Source organism: Ranitomeya imitator, chromosome 5 (assembly GCF_032444005.1).
Source record: "Ranitomeya imitator isolate aRanImi1 chromosome 5, aRanImi1.pri, whole genome shotgun sequence".
In the NCBI taxonomy this organism is placed as follows: domain Eukaryota; kingdom Metazoa; phylum Chordata; class Amphibia; order Anura; family Dendrobatidae; genus Ranitomeya; species Ranitomeya imitator.
This window is the reverse complement of record NC_091286.1, coordinates 294496705-294512183: the sequence shown is the minus strand read 5'-3', so window position 1 is coordinate 294512183 and position 15479 is coordinate 294496705. Positions and strand designations below refer to the sequence as shown.

Here is a 15479-nt window from a genome sequence, read left to right as displayed (position 1 = left end):
AATACGCCATCCTGCCCCTTTATCGCCGTAGTCGTCGTGACATTAACACCGACCTTCACATTTTTTCTGATGAACTATGGATCAAATGCAGGCCTTTGCCCAACTGCTTCAGACCCTCACAGATGAGTTTAAGGTGCTTCGTGGTGAGGTGGTGCAGCAGCTGCAGCAGTTGGTGGGGTTTTGGGCTTCGGCCCAGGGACATGCTCAACCAGAGCCCAAGATATCTCTTCCTGACAGGTTCTCTGGAGGGAGAGATAAAGTTTTGGTTTTTAAGGAGGCCTGCAAGTTATACTTCAGGCTCCGCCCTCGTACATCAGGGAGTGAGGAACAACGGGTGGGAAACATAGTTTCCCTTCTTAACCCCTTCCCGACCTGTGACACAGCGTATGCGTCATGAAAGTCGGTGCCAATCCGACCTGTGACGCATATGCTGTGTCACAGAATGATCGCATCCCTGCAGATCGGGTGAAAGGGTTAACTCCCATTTCACCCGATCTGCAGGGACAGGGGGAGTGGTAGTTTAGCCCAGGGGGGGTGGCTTCCCCCCCCCCCCCCGTGGCTACGATCCCTCTGATTGGCTGTTGAAAGTGAAACTGCCAATCAGAGCGATTTGTAATATTTCACCTAAAAAACTGGTGAAATATTACAATCCAGCCATGGCCGATGCTGCAATATCATCGGCCATGGCTGGAAACACTACTGTGCCCCCACCCCACCGATCGCCCCCCCAGCCCCCCGATCTGTGGCCCGCTCCCCCGTCCTCCTGTCCGCTTCCCCTGTGCTCCAATCCCACCCCTGTGCTCCAATCCACCCCCCCTGCACACCGATCCACCCCCCCTGCACACCGATCCACCCCCCACACACCGATCCACCCACCCGCACACCGATCCACCCCCTCATGCTCCGACGCCCCCCCCCGTGCTCCGGCGCCACCCCCCCCCCCGTGCCCTGATCTACCCCCCTTATACTTACCTAGCCTCCCGGGGTCCATCCGTCTTCTTTCCTGGGCGCCGCCATGTTCCAAAATGGCGGGCGCATGCGCAGTGCGCCCGCCGAATCTGCCGGCCGGCAGATTCGTTCCAATGTGAATTTTGATCACTGCGATAAAACCTATCACAGTGATCAAAATAAAAAAGACAGTAAATGACCCCCCCCCCCCTTTGTCCCCCATAGATAGGGACAATAATAAAATAAAGATTTTTTTTTTTTCCACTAAGGTTGGAGTTAGGGGTAGGGTTAGGGGCAGGGTTAGGGGTAGGGTTAGGAGTAGTGTTAGGGTTAGGGTTTCGGTATGTGCACACGTATTCTGTTCCTCTGCGGATTTTTCCGCAGCGGATTTGATAAATCCGCAGTGCTAAACCGCTGTGGATTTATTGCGGATTTACCGCGGTTTTTCTGCGCATTTCACTGCGGTTTTACAACTGCGATTTTCTATTGGAGCAGTTGTAAAACCGCTGTGGAATCCGCAGAAAGAAGTGACATGCTGCGGAATGTAAACCGCTGCATTTCCGTGCAGTTTTTCCGCAGCATGTGTACAGCGATTTTTGTTTCCCATAGGTTTACATTGAAATGTAAACTCATGGGAAACTGCTGCGGATCCGCAGCGTTTTCCGCAGCGTGTGCACATACCTTTTAGAATTAGGCTATGTGCACACGGTGCGGATTTGGCTGCGGATCCGCAGCGGATTGGCCGCTGCGGATCCGCAGAAGTGTTCCATCAGGTTTACAGTACCATGTAAGCCTATGGAAAACCAAATCCGCTGTGCCCATGGTGCGGAAACGCTGCGTTGTATTTTCCGCAGCATGTCAATTCTTTGTGCGGATTCCGCAGCGTTTTACACCTGTTCCTCAATAGGAATCCGCAGGTGAAATCCGCGGTAAATCCGCAGGTAAAACGTAGTGCCTTTTACCCGCGGATTTTTCAAAAATGGTGCGGAAAAATCTCACACGAATCCGCAACGTGGGCACATAGCCTTAGGGTTAGGGTTGGGTTGGAATTAGGGTTGTGGTTAGGGTTAGGGGTGTGTTGGGGTTAGGGTTGTGGTTAGGGGTGTGTTGGGGTTAGGGTTGTGGTTAGGGTTATGGCTACAGTTGGGATAAGGGTTAGGGGTGTGTTGGCGTTAGAATTGAGGGGTTTCCACTGTTTAGGCACATCAGGGGGTCTCCAAACGCAACATGGCGCCACCATTGATTCCAGCCAATCTTTTATTCAAAAAGTCAAATGGTGCTCCCTCCCTTCCGAGCCCCGACGTGTGCCCAAACAGTGGTTTAACCCCACATATGGGGTACCAGCATAGTCAGGACAAACTGTGCAACAATTACTGGGGTCCAATTTCTCCTGTTACCCTTGAGAAAATAAAAAATTGCTTGCTAAAACATCATTTTTGAGGAAAGAAAAATGATTTTTTATTTTCACGGCTCTGCGTTGTAAACGTCTGTGAAGCACTTGGGGGTTCAAAGTGCTCACCACATATCTAGATAAGTTCCTTGGGGGGTTTAGTTTCCAAAATGGGGTCACTTGTGGGGGGTTTCTACTGTTTAGGCACACCAGGGGCTCTGCAAACGCAACGTGACGCCCGCAGACCATTCCATCAAAGTCTGCATTTCAAAAGTCACTACTTCCCTTCTGAGCCCCGACGTGTGCCCAAACAGTGGTTTACCCCCACATATGGGGTATCAGCGTACTCAGGAGAAACTGGACAACAACTTTTGGGGTCAAATTTCTCCTGTTACCCTTGGGAAATTTAAAAAATTCTGGGCTAAAAAATTATTTTTGAGGAAAAACGTATTTATTTTTTTCACTGCTCTGTGTTATAAACTTCTGTGAAGCACTTGGGGGTTCAAAGTGCTCACCTCACATCTAGATAAGTTCCTTTTGGGGTCTAGTTTGCAAAATGGGAACATTTGTGGGGGGGTTTCTACTGTTTAGCCACATCAGGGGCTCTGCAAACGCAACGTGACGCCCGTAGAGCATTCCATCAAAGTCTGCATTTCAAAACTTCACTACTTCACTTCAGAGCCCCGACATGTGCCCAAACAGTGGTTTACCCCCGCATATGGGGTATCGGCGTACTCAGGAGAAACTGGACAACAACTTTTGGGGTCAAATTTCTCCTGTTACACTTGGGAAAATAAAAAATTGCAGGCTAAAAAATCATTTTTGAGAAAATAAAATTTTTATTTTCATGGCTCTGCGTTATAAACTTCTGTGAAGCACTTGGGGGTTCAAAGTCCTCACCACACATCTAGATTAGTTCCTTTGGGGGTCTAGTTTTCAAAATGGGGTCACTTGTGGGGGGTTTCTACTGTTTAGCCACATCAGGGGCTCTGCAATCGCAACGTAACGCCCGCAGAGCATTCCATCAAAGTCTGCATTTCAAACCGTCACTACTTCACTTCCGAGCCCCGACATGTGCCCAATCAGTGGTTTACCCCCACATATGGGGTATCAGCGTACTCAGGAGAAACTGTACAACAACTTTTGGGGTCAAATTTCTCCTGTTACCCTTGGGAAAATAAAAAATTGCAGGCTAAAAGATCATTTTAGAGAAAATAAAATTTTTATTTTCATGGCTCTGCGTTATAAACTTCTGTGAAGCACTTGGGGGTTCAAAGTCCGCACCACACATCTAGATTAGTTCCTTTGTGGGTCTAGTTTCCAAAATGGGGTCATATGTGGGGGATCTCCAATGTTTAGGCACACAGGGGCTCTCCAAACGTGACATGGTGTCCGCTAGTGATTGGAGCTAATTTTCCATTTAAAAAGCCAGTTGGCGTGCCTTCCCTTCCGAGCCCTGCCGTGCGCCCAAACAGTGGTTTACCCCCACATATGGGGTATCAGCGTACTCAGGACAAACTGGACAACAACATTTGGGGTCCAATTTCTCCTATTACCCTTGGCAGAATAGGAAATTCCAGGCTAAAAATCATTTTTGAGGAAAGAAAAATTATTTTTTATTTTCATGGCTCTGCGTTATAAACTTCTGTGAAGCACCTGGGGGTTTAAAGTGCTCAATATGCATCTAGATAAGTTCCTTGGGGGGTCTAGTTTCCAAAATGGGGTCACTTGTGGGGGAGCTCCAATGTTTAGGCACACAGGGGCTCTCCAAACGCGACATGGTGTCCGCTAACAATTGGAGCTAATTTTCCATTAAAAAAGTCAAATGGCGCTCTTTCCCTTCCGAGCCTTACCATGTGCCAAAACAAAAAATTGGGGGCGAAAAGATAATTTTTGTGAAAAAATATGATTTTTTATTTTTACGGTTCTGCATTATAAACTTCTGTGAAGCACTTGGTGGGTCAAAGTGCTCTCCACACCTCTAGATAACTTCCTTAGGGGGTCTACTTTCCCAAATGGTGTCACTTGTGGGGGGTTTCAATGTTTAGGCACATCAGTGGCTCTCCAAACGCAACATGGCGTCCCATCTCAATTCCTGTCAATTTTGCATTGAAAAGTCAAACGGCGCGCCTTCCCTTCCGAGCCCTGCCGTGTGCCCAAACAGTGGTTTACCCCCACATATGAGGTATCGGCGTACTCGGGAGAAATTGCCCAACAAATTTTAGGATTCATTTTATCCTATTGCCCATGTGAAAATGAAAAATTGAGGCGAAAAGAATTTTTACAGATCAATTTGTGAAGCACCTGAGGGTTTAAAGTGCTCAATATGCATCTAGATACGTTCCTTGGGGGGTCTAGTTTCCAAAATGGGGTCACTTGTGGGGGAGCTCCAATGTTTAGGCACACAGGGGCTCTCCAAACGCGACATGGTGTCCGCTAACGATGGAGATAATTTTTCATTCAAAAAGTCAAATGGCGCTCCTTCCCTTCCGAACCTTACCATGTGCCCAAACAGTGGTTTACCCCCACATGTGAGGTATCGGTGTACTCAGGAGAAATTGCCCAACAAATTTTAGGATCCATTTTATCCTGTTGCCCATGTGAAAATGAAAAAATTGTGGCTAAAAGAATTTTTTTGTGAAAAAAAAGTACTTTTTCATTTTTACGGATCAATTTGTGAAGCACCTGGGGGTTCAAAGTTCTCACTATGCATCTAGATAAGTTCCTTGGGGCGTCTAGTTTCCAAAATGGGGTCACTTGTGGGGGAGCTCCAATTTTTAGGCACACGGGGGCTCTCCAAACGTGACATGGTGTCCGCTAAAGAGTGGAGCCAATTTTTCATTCAAAAAGTCAAATGGCGCTCCTTCCATTCCAAGCCCTGCCGTGCGCCCAAACAGTGGTTTACCCCCACATATGAGGTATCAGCGTACTCAGGACAAATTGGACAACAACTTTCGTGGTTCAGTTTCTCCTTTTACCATTGGGAAAATAAAAAAACTGTTGCTAAAAGATAATTTTTGTGACTAAAAAGTTAAATGTTCATTTTTTCCTTCCATGTTGCTTCTGCTGCTGTGAAGCACCTGAAGGGTTAATACACTTCTTGAATGTGCTTTTGAGCACCTTGAGGGGTGCATTTTTTAGAATGGTGTCACTTTTGGGTATTTTCAGCCATATAGACCCCTCAAACTGACTTCAAATGTGAGGTGGTCCCTAAAAAAAATGGTTTTGTAAATTTCGTTGTAAAAATGAGAAATCGCTGGTCAAATTTTAACTCTTATAACTTCCTAGCAAAAAAAAATTTTGTTTCCAAAATTGTGCTGATGTAAAGTAGACATGTGGGAAATGTTATTTATTAACTATTTTGTGTCACATAACTCTCTGGTTTAACAGAATAAAAATTAAAAATGTGAAAATTGCGAAATTTTCAAAATTTTCGCCAAATTTCCGTTTTTATCACAAATAAACACAAAATTTTTTGAACTAAATTTACCACTAACATGAAGCCCAATATGTCACGAAAAAACAATCTCAGAACCGCTAGGATCCGTTGAAGCGTTCCTGAGTTATTACCTCATAAAGGGACACTGGTCAGAATTGCAAAAAACGGCAAGGTCTTTAAGGTCAAAATAGGCTGGGTCATGAAGGAGTTAAAGGTGATCCCCAATCCTGGGCCTTCTCCCTGCCGACCGCTTCTCCATCTCTACGGTCAGTGGACGAGTTTTTTGCGGCTCTGGCGCTGGTATATGGTGACCCGGACGGCGTCTCCTTGGCGGAATCCCGACTCCGCAAGATCAAGCAGGGGGCTCGGCCGGCGGAGGAGTACTGTTCAGAGTTCAGGAGGTGGGCCACTGACACAGTGGAATGGCCCGGCCCTTAGGAGTCATTTTGTGCAGGGTTTGTCCCCTAGGTTGCAAGATACTCTGGCACAGTACGCCGCTCCCAAGTCATTGGAGTTCGCCATGTCCCTTGCCATCCGGGTGGATAGACGTTTGAGGGAGAGGCATACACCAAATGTGCCCCCGGTAGTCCTTGCTAGGGAGGAGGACACACCTGACCAGGAGGATGAACCCATGCAGGTGGGAGGAGTTACTTCCCAAATGGCGTTGTCTGGGGTTCGCCGTGGTGTGGGGGCATGTTTTTACTGTGGGCAGACTGGTCATTTTATCAATGTCTGCCCAGCTCGCGCCAAGATACCTGTTCCATCTAAAAAGCCACGTCCCCCTGGTTGTGTGGAAGGAAGCGACCAGGGAGTGTATATTTCCTCCATTTTCTCGTCTCAGTGTACCTTACCTGCTGAGGTGGTTGTAAGTGGGGTAACTGAGAATATTCCAGTGCTTGTGGACAGTGGAGCAGGAGTCAATTTGGTGGATGCTCATTTTGTCCAGAACCATGGCCTGATGAGTAGGTCGCTATCTAGACCCCTAAGCGTTCAGGCCATTGACTCTGTCCCGCTCAGCCAGGGGAGCATTAACCAAGTCATTGACAAGATACATTTGCATATAGGGGCTTGTCATGAAGAGTCCCTGTCATGCTATGTCTTGGAGAACATACCAACTACCATTGTCTTAGGTCTCCCTTGGTTGAGTAAACACAACCCGGTCATAGACTGGCGGTCCAGAGAAGTAGTCCGCTGGGGTCGGTCGTGTAAGGACTGCTGTACAGGAGCTACGATCTCTGCCGTCCTTCTACAACCTACCCCTTCTCCTGTGGGGGCAGTAGAGGTGTTTGAAGGGAGTAGGGGCAAGACTCTACCCTCATTAAATTCTAACCCGGTATGTCAGAAACTCTTAGGAGGAGGGGTCGAAGGAGGGTGGTGGTTCCCTCCGTGCATAGTGGGGGTGTGAGTTTGGTGACACAGGGGGACGCCTCTGTTGTCGGTTCTATTAAGAGTTCACCATCTTGTGGCAGACGCATGCGTGAAAATAAACGTTGAGGTCCGGACCTGTGTGTGAATGATTACGTATGGGTGTCCACCAAAAATATCAGGTGGAAGTGTGGAACTGGAATCTGGAGTTCGAGGGTAATCGGGCCATACCGGGTGTCAGCCATTGTTGGTCCGAAGACTTACCAGTTGGAGTTACCCTCTGTAATGCCCATACACAACTCATTCCACAGGTCGGTGCTCTGGAGATTTGTGCCGCCTACGTTGTCATCTCCAATGTGCTGTGTCAACCGTAAACCTAAGGGTCAGGTGACTGAGAAGGTGAACTCTGGTGAATCGAGACGTTCTCACTGTAGGTTGTTTACTGGTGAGGTCCAGTGTTGAGTGTCCAGAGGCCCCTCATTGAAAGGGGGGTACTGTCACGATCCAATTTTGGATTTGTGGCAGATATGGTTTGCTTCAGTTTAATACCTTTTTTCCTTTTTGGTCACAGGAGGTTAATGCAGTTTTTCCCCCTCTGGTGGCCGCTCGTGTTATTGCATTGCTGCTGGCTCAGCTGATGTTTGTGGTGACCACTCCCTCCATCCTTTAAAAGGTCACCTGGTTCATCAGCTGACTGTCGGTGTTAGTTCATTCTTCAGCGACCAAGCCAGGAGTAGGAGCTAGCTGGGAACTGTTGTTCTACTGCTGTGTCCTTTTACATCTGGTGTTTCTTCCTGCTGTGCTGTGCCTTGCAGCATTAAGCTAAGTGTGGTTTACCTTTTGCTTTTCTGTATACTCTGTTTTGGTGATATTTTTACTCTGGTGCAGTCCACCTCTCTTGGGGGGGAGAGGAGGTCACTGATAGGGTCTGCACAGGAGACAGGGATACGCTGGCAGCTTGGGGCTCCTAACCTTCATAGGTACCCCCCGAGATAAGGGAAAGTCAGGGCCCCTTATAGTGGCAGGGACAGGTGAGGGTTCCAATACGCCATCCTGCCCCTTTATCGCCGTAGTCGTCGTGACAATTATCTTGTTGTTCTCATCTTTTAAAGGGCGGATGGTATCCTTTTTTTTCTTATTGGCACTGATGTATTTATAAATTTTTTAGGATGTATTTTAATGTCCCTGGCGATTTGTGTTTCAGTAGCAAACGTTATACTCCTGAAATGCTATTTCTGTATTCTCGGTCTTCAAGATTTTGAACGCCCTTTTGTTTTTACTTTATTAAACTTTGCAGTGTCTTATTTATCCTTAATGATTTCTTTTTTATTCCTGGACATGTTCTTACCAGAGGGTATAATCTTTCTACAGGATTCTAGTACTATATCCTTAAATAACCTGTGTTTAAATATTTTTGTATTTCGATTTGTGTGATGCATAAGCACTAAATAGTCTAATTTAGTGAAGTGCGAAACATATAGGCATAAATTAAATTTATGGGATCAAATAACTAAAAATTGGCTTGTGTATATATATGTGTTTATCTTTCTGCCATGAAACACCTAAAAATTTCTGGTGCAAGCAGTTACCTTGATAAATCACATTAGTGAAAGGAAGTTCACCTCTGTGCAATGATATCTCAGTATATACACATCTTTTCTGAAAGACCAGGAGGCAGTAACACCATTAAGCAAAAGGCAACACTAACCAAACAACACCATAAAGACCAAGGAGATCTCCAAACAAGTAAGGGACAAAGTTGTTAAGCAGTACAAGTCAGGGTTGTATCTCTGATGATCCTCCGGAGCACCATCAAATCCATTATCATCAAATGGAAAGAACATGGTACCACAACAAGCCTGCCAAGAGAGGGCCTACCACAAAAACTTTCAGCCATGGCAAGGAGGTCAGTAATCAGAGAGGCAGCACACAGACCAAAGGTAACCCTGAAATAGCTGCAGAGTTTGCAAGTACAGACTGAAGAATCTGTTCATATGACCACAATAAGCCGTACATTCCATAGAGGTGACCTTTATGGAAGAATTGGCAGAAAAAAGCCTTTATGTACACACAAACTGTAAGGCTCCCCAAATGTATGGAAGAAGGTGCTGTGGTCAGATGAGACCAAAATTGAACTTTTTGTCTACTAAGGCAAGCAAATGAACACCGCTCATCACTCCAAGAACACAGCAATACTTTCTCAAGCCACTGTACCAGGTGAGAGAGGTAATTGTCTTGAACTGCGGATAAGAACTTGCAGCTTTAGCACAACCAGAAGATTCTATGTCCCATTGAATGTTAGGATAGTTAAAACCCCCATAATAAGGACCCTATTATTATTTGCTGCCTATTTAATTTGTTGCAGCATTTCATCCTCTACCTGCTCAGCTATATTAGGAGGCTTGTAGCAAACTCCAAATAGCGGTTTTCCATTATTGCCATCCCCATGTACATTTACTCATACTGACTCTACATTCTCGCAGCTCCCCCCAATATCGTCATTGAGCAAAGGTCTTAAGTTGGATTTAACGAAAATACACACACCTCAAACCTTTTTGTTTTTTCTTGTCCTTTCTAAATATATTGTAGCCCTCTACGTTTGTCACCCAGTCGTTGCTTTCGTCCAGCCAGGTTTCCTTAATGCCCACCACATCATATACTGTGACCGACATGAATGTCTCCAATTCATTAATTTTGTTTGTAAGACTTCTTGCATTTGCCAGCAGACATTCCATACTGTTAGCACAATTATTACTTCTACTCACTTCCCTACTTTCCTTGAATATCCCAGTTCCCTCCTAAATCCTCATTATCCCCGTCTCACTTTCTCTGTCTACTCTATCCTCTTATGAGGACAACTACTCTTCCTTCCCCCCAGATCTTAGTTTACAAGCTCCTTCATCTGTCTGACCATTTTTCATCAGTCCCACCCAGCAATCTGTCTATCCGATCCGTAATATGCCGAACCATTTCTGTGTTTGTATAGGGTTCACTTTTGCACAGGGGTTCCCCCCCCCCCCTTTTCTTACTCGTTCTCATGTGATTCTATTTTGATATACTTTTTTTACATATATATACCCAATCAGGGTGGATAAAAATCAAAGTTTTTTTTTTAAAAATCAAAAAAATCTGATTTTTTTTATTTTAATCGGATTTTTTTTATTTAAATCGGATTTTTTTCAATAAACTGCTTTTTGAGGAAAATATTTTACCATCCAAAGGTTCTTCCATCATGAGATAAAGCTGAGTTGTTTAACTCAGTAGAATAAAGGCTGTATATGTGTAACATTCACAATGCCATGCTCTTCCAGAGGTTTCTGTAGGATTAGTGGGCAGTTTCTCTCCTATATTATCACAGACGCTCGCTTTACTTACGCAGTTCTCAAAACTGAATTTGACTCCGCAGAGGTCCCAGCCTCTTCTTCACGGCAAAAATGTTACAACATGAACAGAGTTGAGAAAAAGACCTTAATCCTATTGTTCTACAAACCTATGAATACAGAATCAACCCCTTCAGTGCCAAGTCCAAGAAGTTAGACAATATGTTTCTGATTGTTTGGAGTGGAATAGATCTGCACAACACAAGAAGAATGTGAATCTAAGTGTGAGGAGGAGGAAGGGCAAGCAGACAAGAAAATGAAAGTGAAACTTTGAGCACAATACTGCAGCATAGCCACAGACAGACAAGTCTGGATCTGTTTGTGTGTACGATCTGAGGTTTATTACATTCTTTCCTTATAATGGCAGCAGGCCGTAAAAGAGATCCAGTTTGGGAACATTTTAATGAAGCTCCTTCGCCTATCGGTAAGGCAGGCATGCGTGCAAAATGCAAACGATGCAACAAAGAGATGCAAGGCCTGGTGGCGCGAATGAGGCAACATCATGAGAAGTGCGGTGATGAGCGGTGATTAAAATATTCCCAAACTGGGTCTCTTTTATGGCCTGCTGCCATTATAAGGAAAGAATGTAATAAACCTCAGATCGTACACACAAACAGATCCAGACTTGTCTGTCTGTGGCTATGCTGCAGTATTGTGCTCAAAGTTTCACTTTCATTTTCTTGTCTGCTTGCCCTTCCTCCTCCTCACACTTAGATTTACATTCTTCTTGTGTTGTGCAGATCTATTCCACTCCAAACAATCAGAAACATATTGTCTAACTTCTTGGACTTGGCACTGAAGGGGTTGATTCTGTATTCATAGGTTTGTAGAACAATAGGATTAAGGTCTTTTTCTCAACTCTGTTCATGTTGTAACATTTTTGCCGTGAAGAAGAGGCTGGGACCTCTGCGGAGTCAAATTCAGTTAGGTAGAAACTTTGATTTAAATCACTGATTTAAATCAAGCCTTACTGACTAGTGATTTAAATCGTGATTTAAATCGGTTAGATTTAAATCAAATCCACCCTGATACCCATTGAAGGTTATTTTTTTATACATCCATTTGCTATTCTCAAGTTGGGTCTTTAAACAATAGCTTCATCTTATGACATGGAAATTGCAGTAAAAATAAATATGAAACCAAAATACGTAGCACTTAAACATTTCCAACACAAAATAAATGTTTATTATTTCTAAAATGCCTCATAGACAAGGATTCTTTACTGTAAAAGCAGTGAGATTGTCAAAATCTCCTGCACACCAATGTGATGGTTAATTCATTGCAGGATTTGCATTGAAGGAATTTGAAAGAGACCCGGATGTCTTTCTTGAGTGTTATGATATGTTATGATGAGTACTAGATCACTTGAGATGGGTTGTTGATACAAATATTTATATGATTGACTTATTTGTACTTTTTAAAAATGAGCAAAATTGGTGTCTGCATCATGGTGATTTAGTGATGTATTCTGGATCAACAGTGGCAGAGAAAAGTTAAAACTACATGAATTTGTCTTTTTTTTATTTTCAACCTCATTAGGTTACTTTGCATTTGAAACTTTCTGTGGACATTCAGTGTGTACAGGCTTAACAGTATATTACTTCTTCTTTAAGGAATACTGCAATACAATTCAACTGGACTCTGGTATAGACTACAGGAAGCGAGTTCTTGCTGCTGCTGGTAAAATATATTTCCTGTGAGTTGTAATTTCTTTCTTCATTTATGTTTACATTATTCACCGTGTTACAACAGTTCTATTGGTGCTTTAGGACTATAGGATGTACTACTTTCTAACGTCAGAGTCAGTGAGCATAGTACAAAGTCTGAGCTCTACGCTTTCTGTGTTAGACGATCATTAGTAAGAATAACAAGTATAGAACCCCTTCCAGATGTCATATTTTCTCATAATGGATATTTGACATAATGTAAGTGGAAATGAAAGGTCATAATAATTTTTGTAATTGATTATTCAGTAGGTGTCAATCATAGTAAATGGATCTTGAAGAAAACCAGTGTCAGCCGCTTTGCCATTTACAGTGAATTGGTTAAACTAGAAGGATATTCCACAATGAAGCTGTCCATCACTGCCCCTACCAATCATGCATATTGTCCTAATCCCTTTTTAAAAAGATTCTCCAGTCAAATGTAATTAACTAGAGAACAGTGTTAAATCACCGAAAATCTACTAAAGGAGTTGTCCACCATTGGGGACATTTTTAATTTATTTATTTATTTTTAAACTTGAAGGCATGTCTGTGGGGTTAAAAATAATTTTTTGCCCCAAGTACATACACTATAAGTAAAAAATAAAGTCCCCAAGATCGACAACCCTTAATATGAAGAACAAGGATTGCGGCGTCAGGAACTTCATTAAAAACGTTTAATGAAGATCCCGAGGCTGGAATCCTCATTCTTCGTTTCTGTCATGTGGATGAGCTGACTTTTTCCCTATTTTTTAAATTTTAACCCTTAATATGCTCCTACCTTTAATCAGTGACCGGTTGGAGTTGTTTGGGCCCACACTGTCTCTTCAAAACTCCTAGTTTGAAGACACCAGGTAGCGCAGACAGCTATAAAGCTAAAAAAAATACTACTACACACCCATGAATAGTCAATGAAAAGATGACTTGTCCCCTACCTCATATTAAGAGGATAGCAGTACAAATTAGGGAATACCTGAATAGTTATTGAATACCTGAATATCTTATGATAGTTTCTGCGTTTAATTAGTTGACTACAATAATGATATATTTCACTTATTTATTATGACCACTTTTTTTTTCTTTCCATTTTAGCATTATGTTTTCAATAAAAGATCCACATATTTCATCCAGGCTTTTATAATCCAATACAATCTTTTTATTTCTCATATTTTCAGACTAGCTCAAAGCCTTGACAAATTTAAGGGTTACTTTAATCTTTTATACAATAAAATACTGATTCATCACAAAATCATTTTAATGTATCGAAGCGTTTTCTGGGTAATTCCTAACTAAACCCCAAAAAAGACCTGGTGTAAGATGCTTAAGAGATCAGAGATCTCTGCCACTTGAGAAAGGGGCCCTTGAGGCCAGAAACTTGTTGTGTACTGACATTTTGGTAGAGAACTTTTTAATCACCTCGCGCCAAGTCGGTTTTGGGGTTTAGTTGGGAATTACCCAACAAAGACTTGGATACATTATTGTTACCACAAGACTTTGTCCCATGTAAGGGCCCCTTCACATTAAGCGACGCTGCAGCGATACCGACAACGATCCGGATCGCTGCAGCGTCGCTGTTTGGTCGCTGGAGAGCTGTCACACAGACCGCTCTCCAGCGACCAACGATGCCGGTAACCAGGGTAAACATCGGGTAATTAAGCGCAGGGCCGCGCTTAGTAACCCGATGTTTACCCTGGTTACCTTCCTAAAAGTAAAAAAAACAAACAGTACATACTTACCTAACGCTGTCTGTCCTCCAGCGCTGTGCTCTGCACTCCTCCTGTACTGTCTGTGTGAGCACAGCGGCCGGAAAGCAGAGCGGTGACGTCACCGCTCTGCTTTCCGGCTGACCGACGCTCACAGCCAGTACAGGAGGAGTGCAGAGCACAGCGCCGGGGACAGACAGCGGTAGGTAAGTATGTACTGTTTGTTTTTTTTACTTTTAGGATGGTAACCAGGGTAAACATCGGGTTACTAAGCGCGGCCCTGCGCTTAGTTACCCGATGTTTACCCTGGTTACCAGTGAAGACATCGCTGGATCGGTGTCACACACGCCGATCCAGCGATGTCCACGGGAGATCCAGCGACGAAATAAAGTTCTGGACTTTCTTCAGCGACCAACGATCTCCCAGCAGGGGCCTGATCGTTGGTCGCTGTCACACATAACGATTTTATTAACGATATCGTTGCTACGTCACAAAAAGCAACGATATCGTTAACAATATCGTTATGTGTGAAGGTACCTTAAGACAGAGGCTGTTTCATGTCTTAACTATTAGTGGAGTTGTCCTCACTTGGCACAACCTCTCAAGATGAGCACTTTATGTGGATCTCCTTTGTTACCAGTACCTACTCGCCCTATGGGCATTCCATTATTTGTTTTCGATTTTGCCTATGTCTACTGATGAAATCATTTTAACATCAGTGGGGGTCCAATCTCAAATAACTCAACCACTAGTATCAATGAAGGGGCTGCAGTACTAGTGTAGCCTTTGCCGAAAGGTGTCTCCATCCTCTCGCAGTGCTGAGATCAACCTCTCTGTATATCACAGTATTCCAGACACAGAAGACACAGAGTTGTGAAGTTCTTCTCTCCATCTCAGGATAGAAAATAATGTACTAAGCACACTTGTCCTGGGATGACCTGAACTTACACCTGAAGGGGGTCCGTTTTGAAGTTGTCTTGGGAAACTCTCTTGTTTCTGGATATACTAGCATAGATTTCCGGTTTATGTTGTATACCACAGATATCCATACTTGCAGTAAGCAAAGTAATGACACTTGTCATTTCTTAGTGTTTGCCTTGGCTTTACATGCAAGGCGAAGCTAGAAATCTCCTTTCTCTCTGTGTACACATGGCATTACCAGCTTTGTTGTGCCGGCATGGCCTCATTACTAGACGTCCGTGGAGCCTTTGATATATGCAAATAGGCCTAACTCATTTCCATCCAAGTTAATATCCCCAATCTTGTCTTGTATTGTAAAAGTAATGTTTGTGTTTCGAGCACAACATCCTCCTGAATCTAGATACATAGGTGTATGGGCAAGAAGCTAAGCCGTCGCAGGCAGCTGTTAGTTGCCGGCTTTCAGCGTTATTAATCTAACATGCTATTCTTCTTCCTTTTTTTTCCTTTCCAGCACAAGTGAAGCTGATGTGGAGACTGTCATGGATAAGTTGTTTGATGAGCTGGCTCAGAAACAAAATGATGGTACGTAAGTTAATTTCTCTTGAAAGAGGACACATTTAAAACACAATG

At 43.7% G+C, this 15479-nt stretch overlaps 1 protein-coding gene across 2 annotated transcripts in view; it reads left to right on the top strand.

Annotated features, from left to right (window-relative positions):
* The window catches only part of AFG1L (AFG1 like ATPase), a 228107-nt gene that overhangs the window by 173580 nt on the left and 39048 nt on the right, over nt 1-15479 (top strand). For both annotated transcript variants that reach the window (XM_069726254.1, XM_069726253.1), the window contains exons 8-9: nt 12136-12218; nt 15361-15431. In XM_069726254.1, the coding sequence (XP_069582355.1) occupies nt 12136-12218; nt 15361-15431 (154 nt within the window). The remainder of the gene's footprint in view (nt 1-12135; nt 12219-15360; nt 15432-15479) is intronic.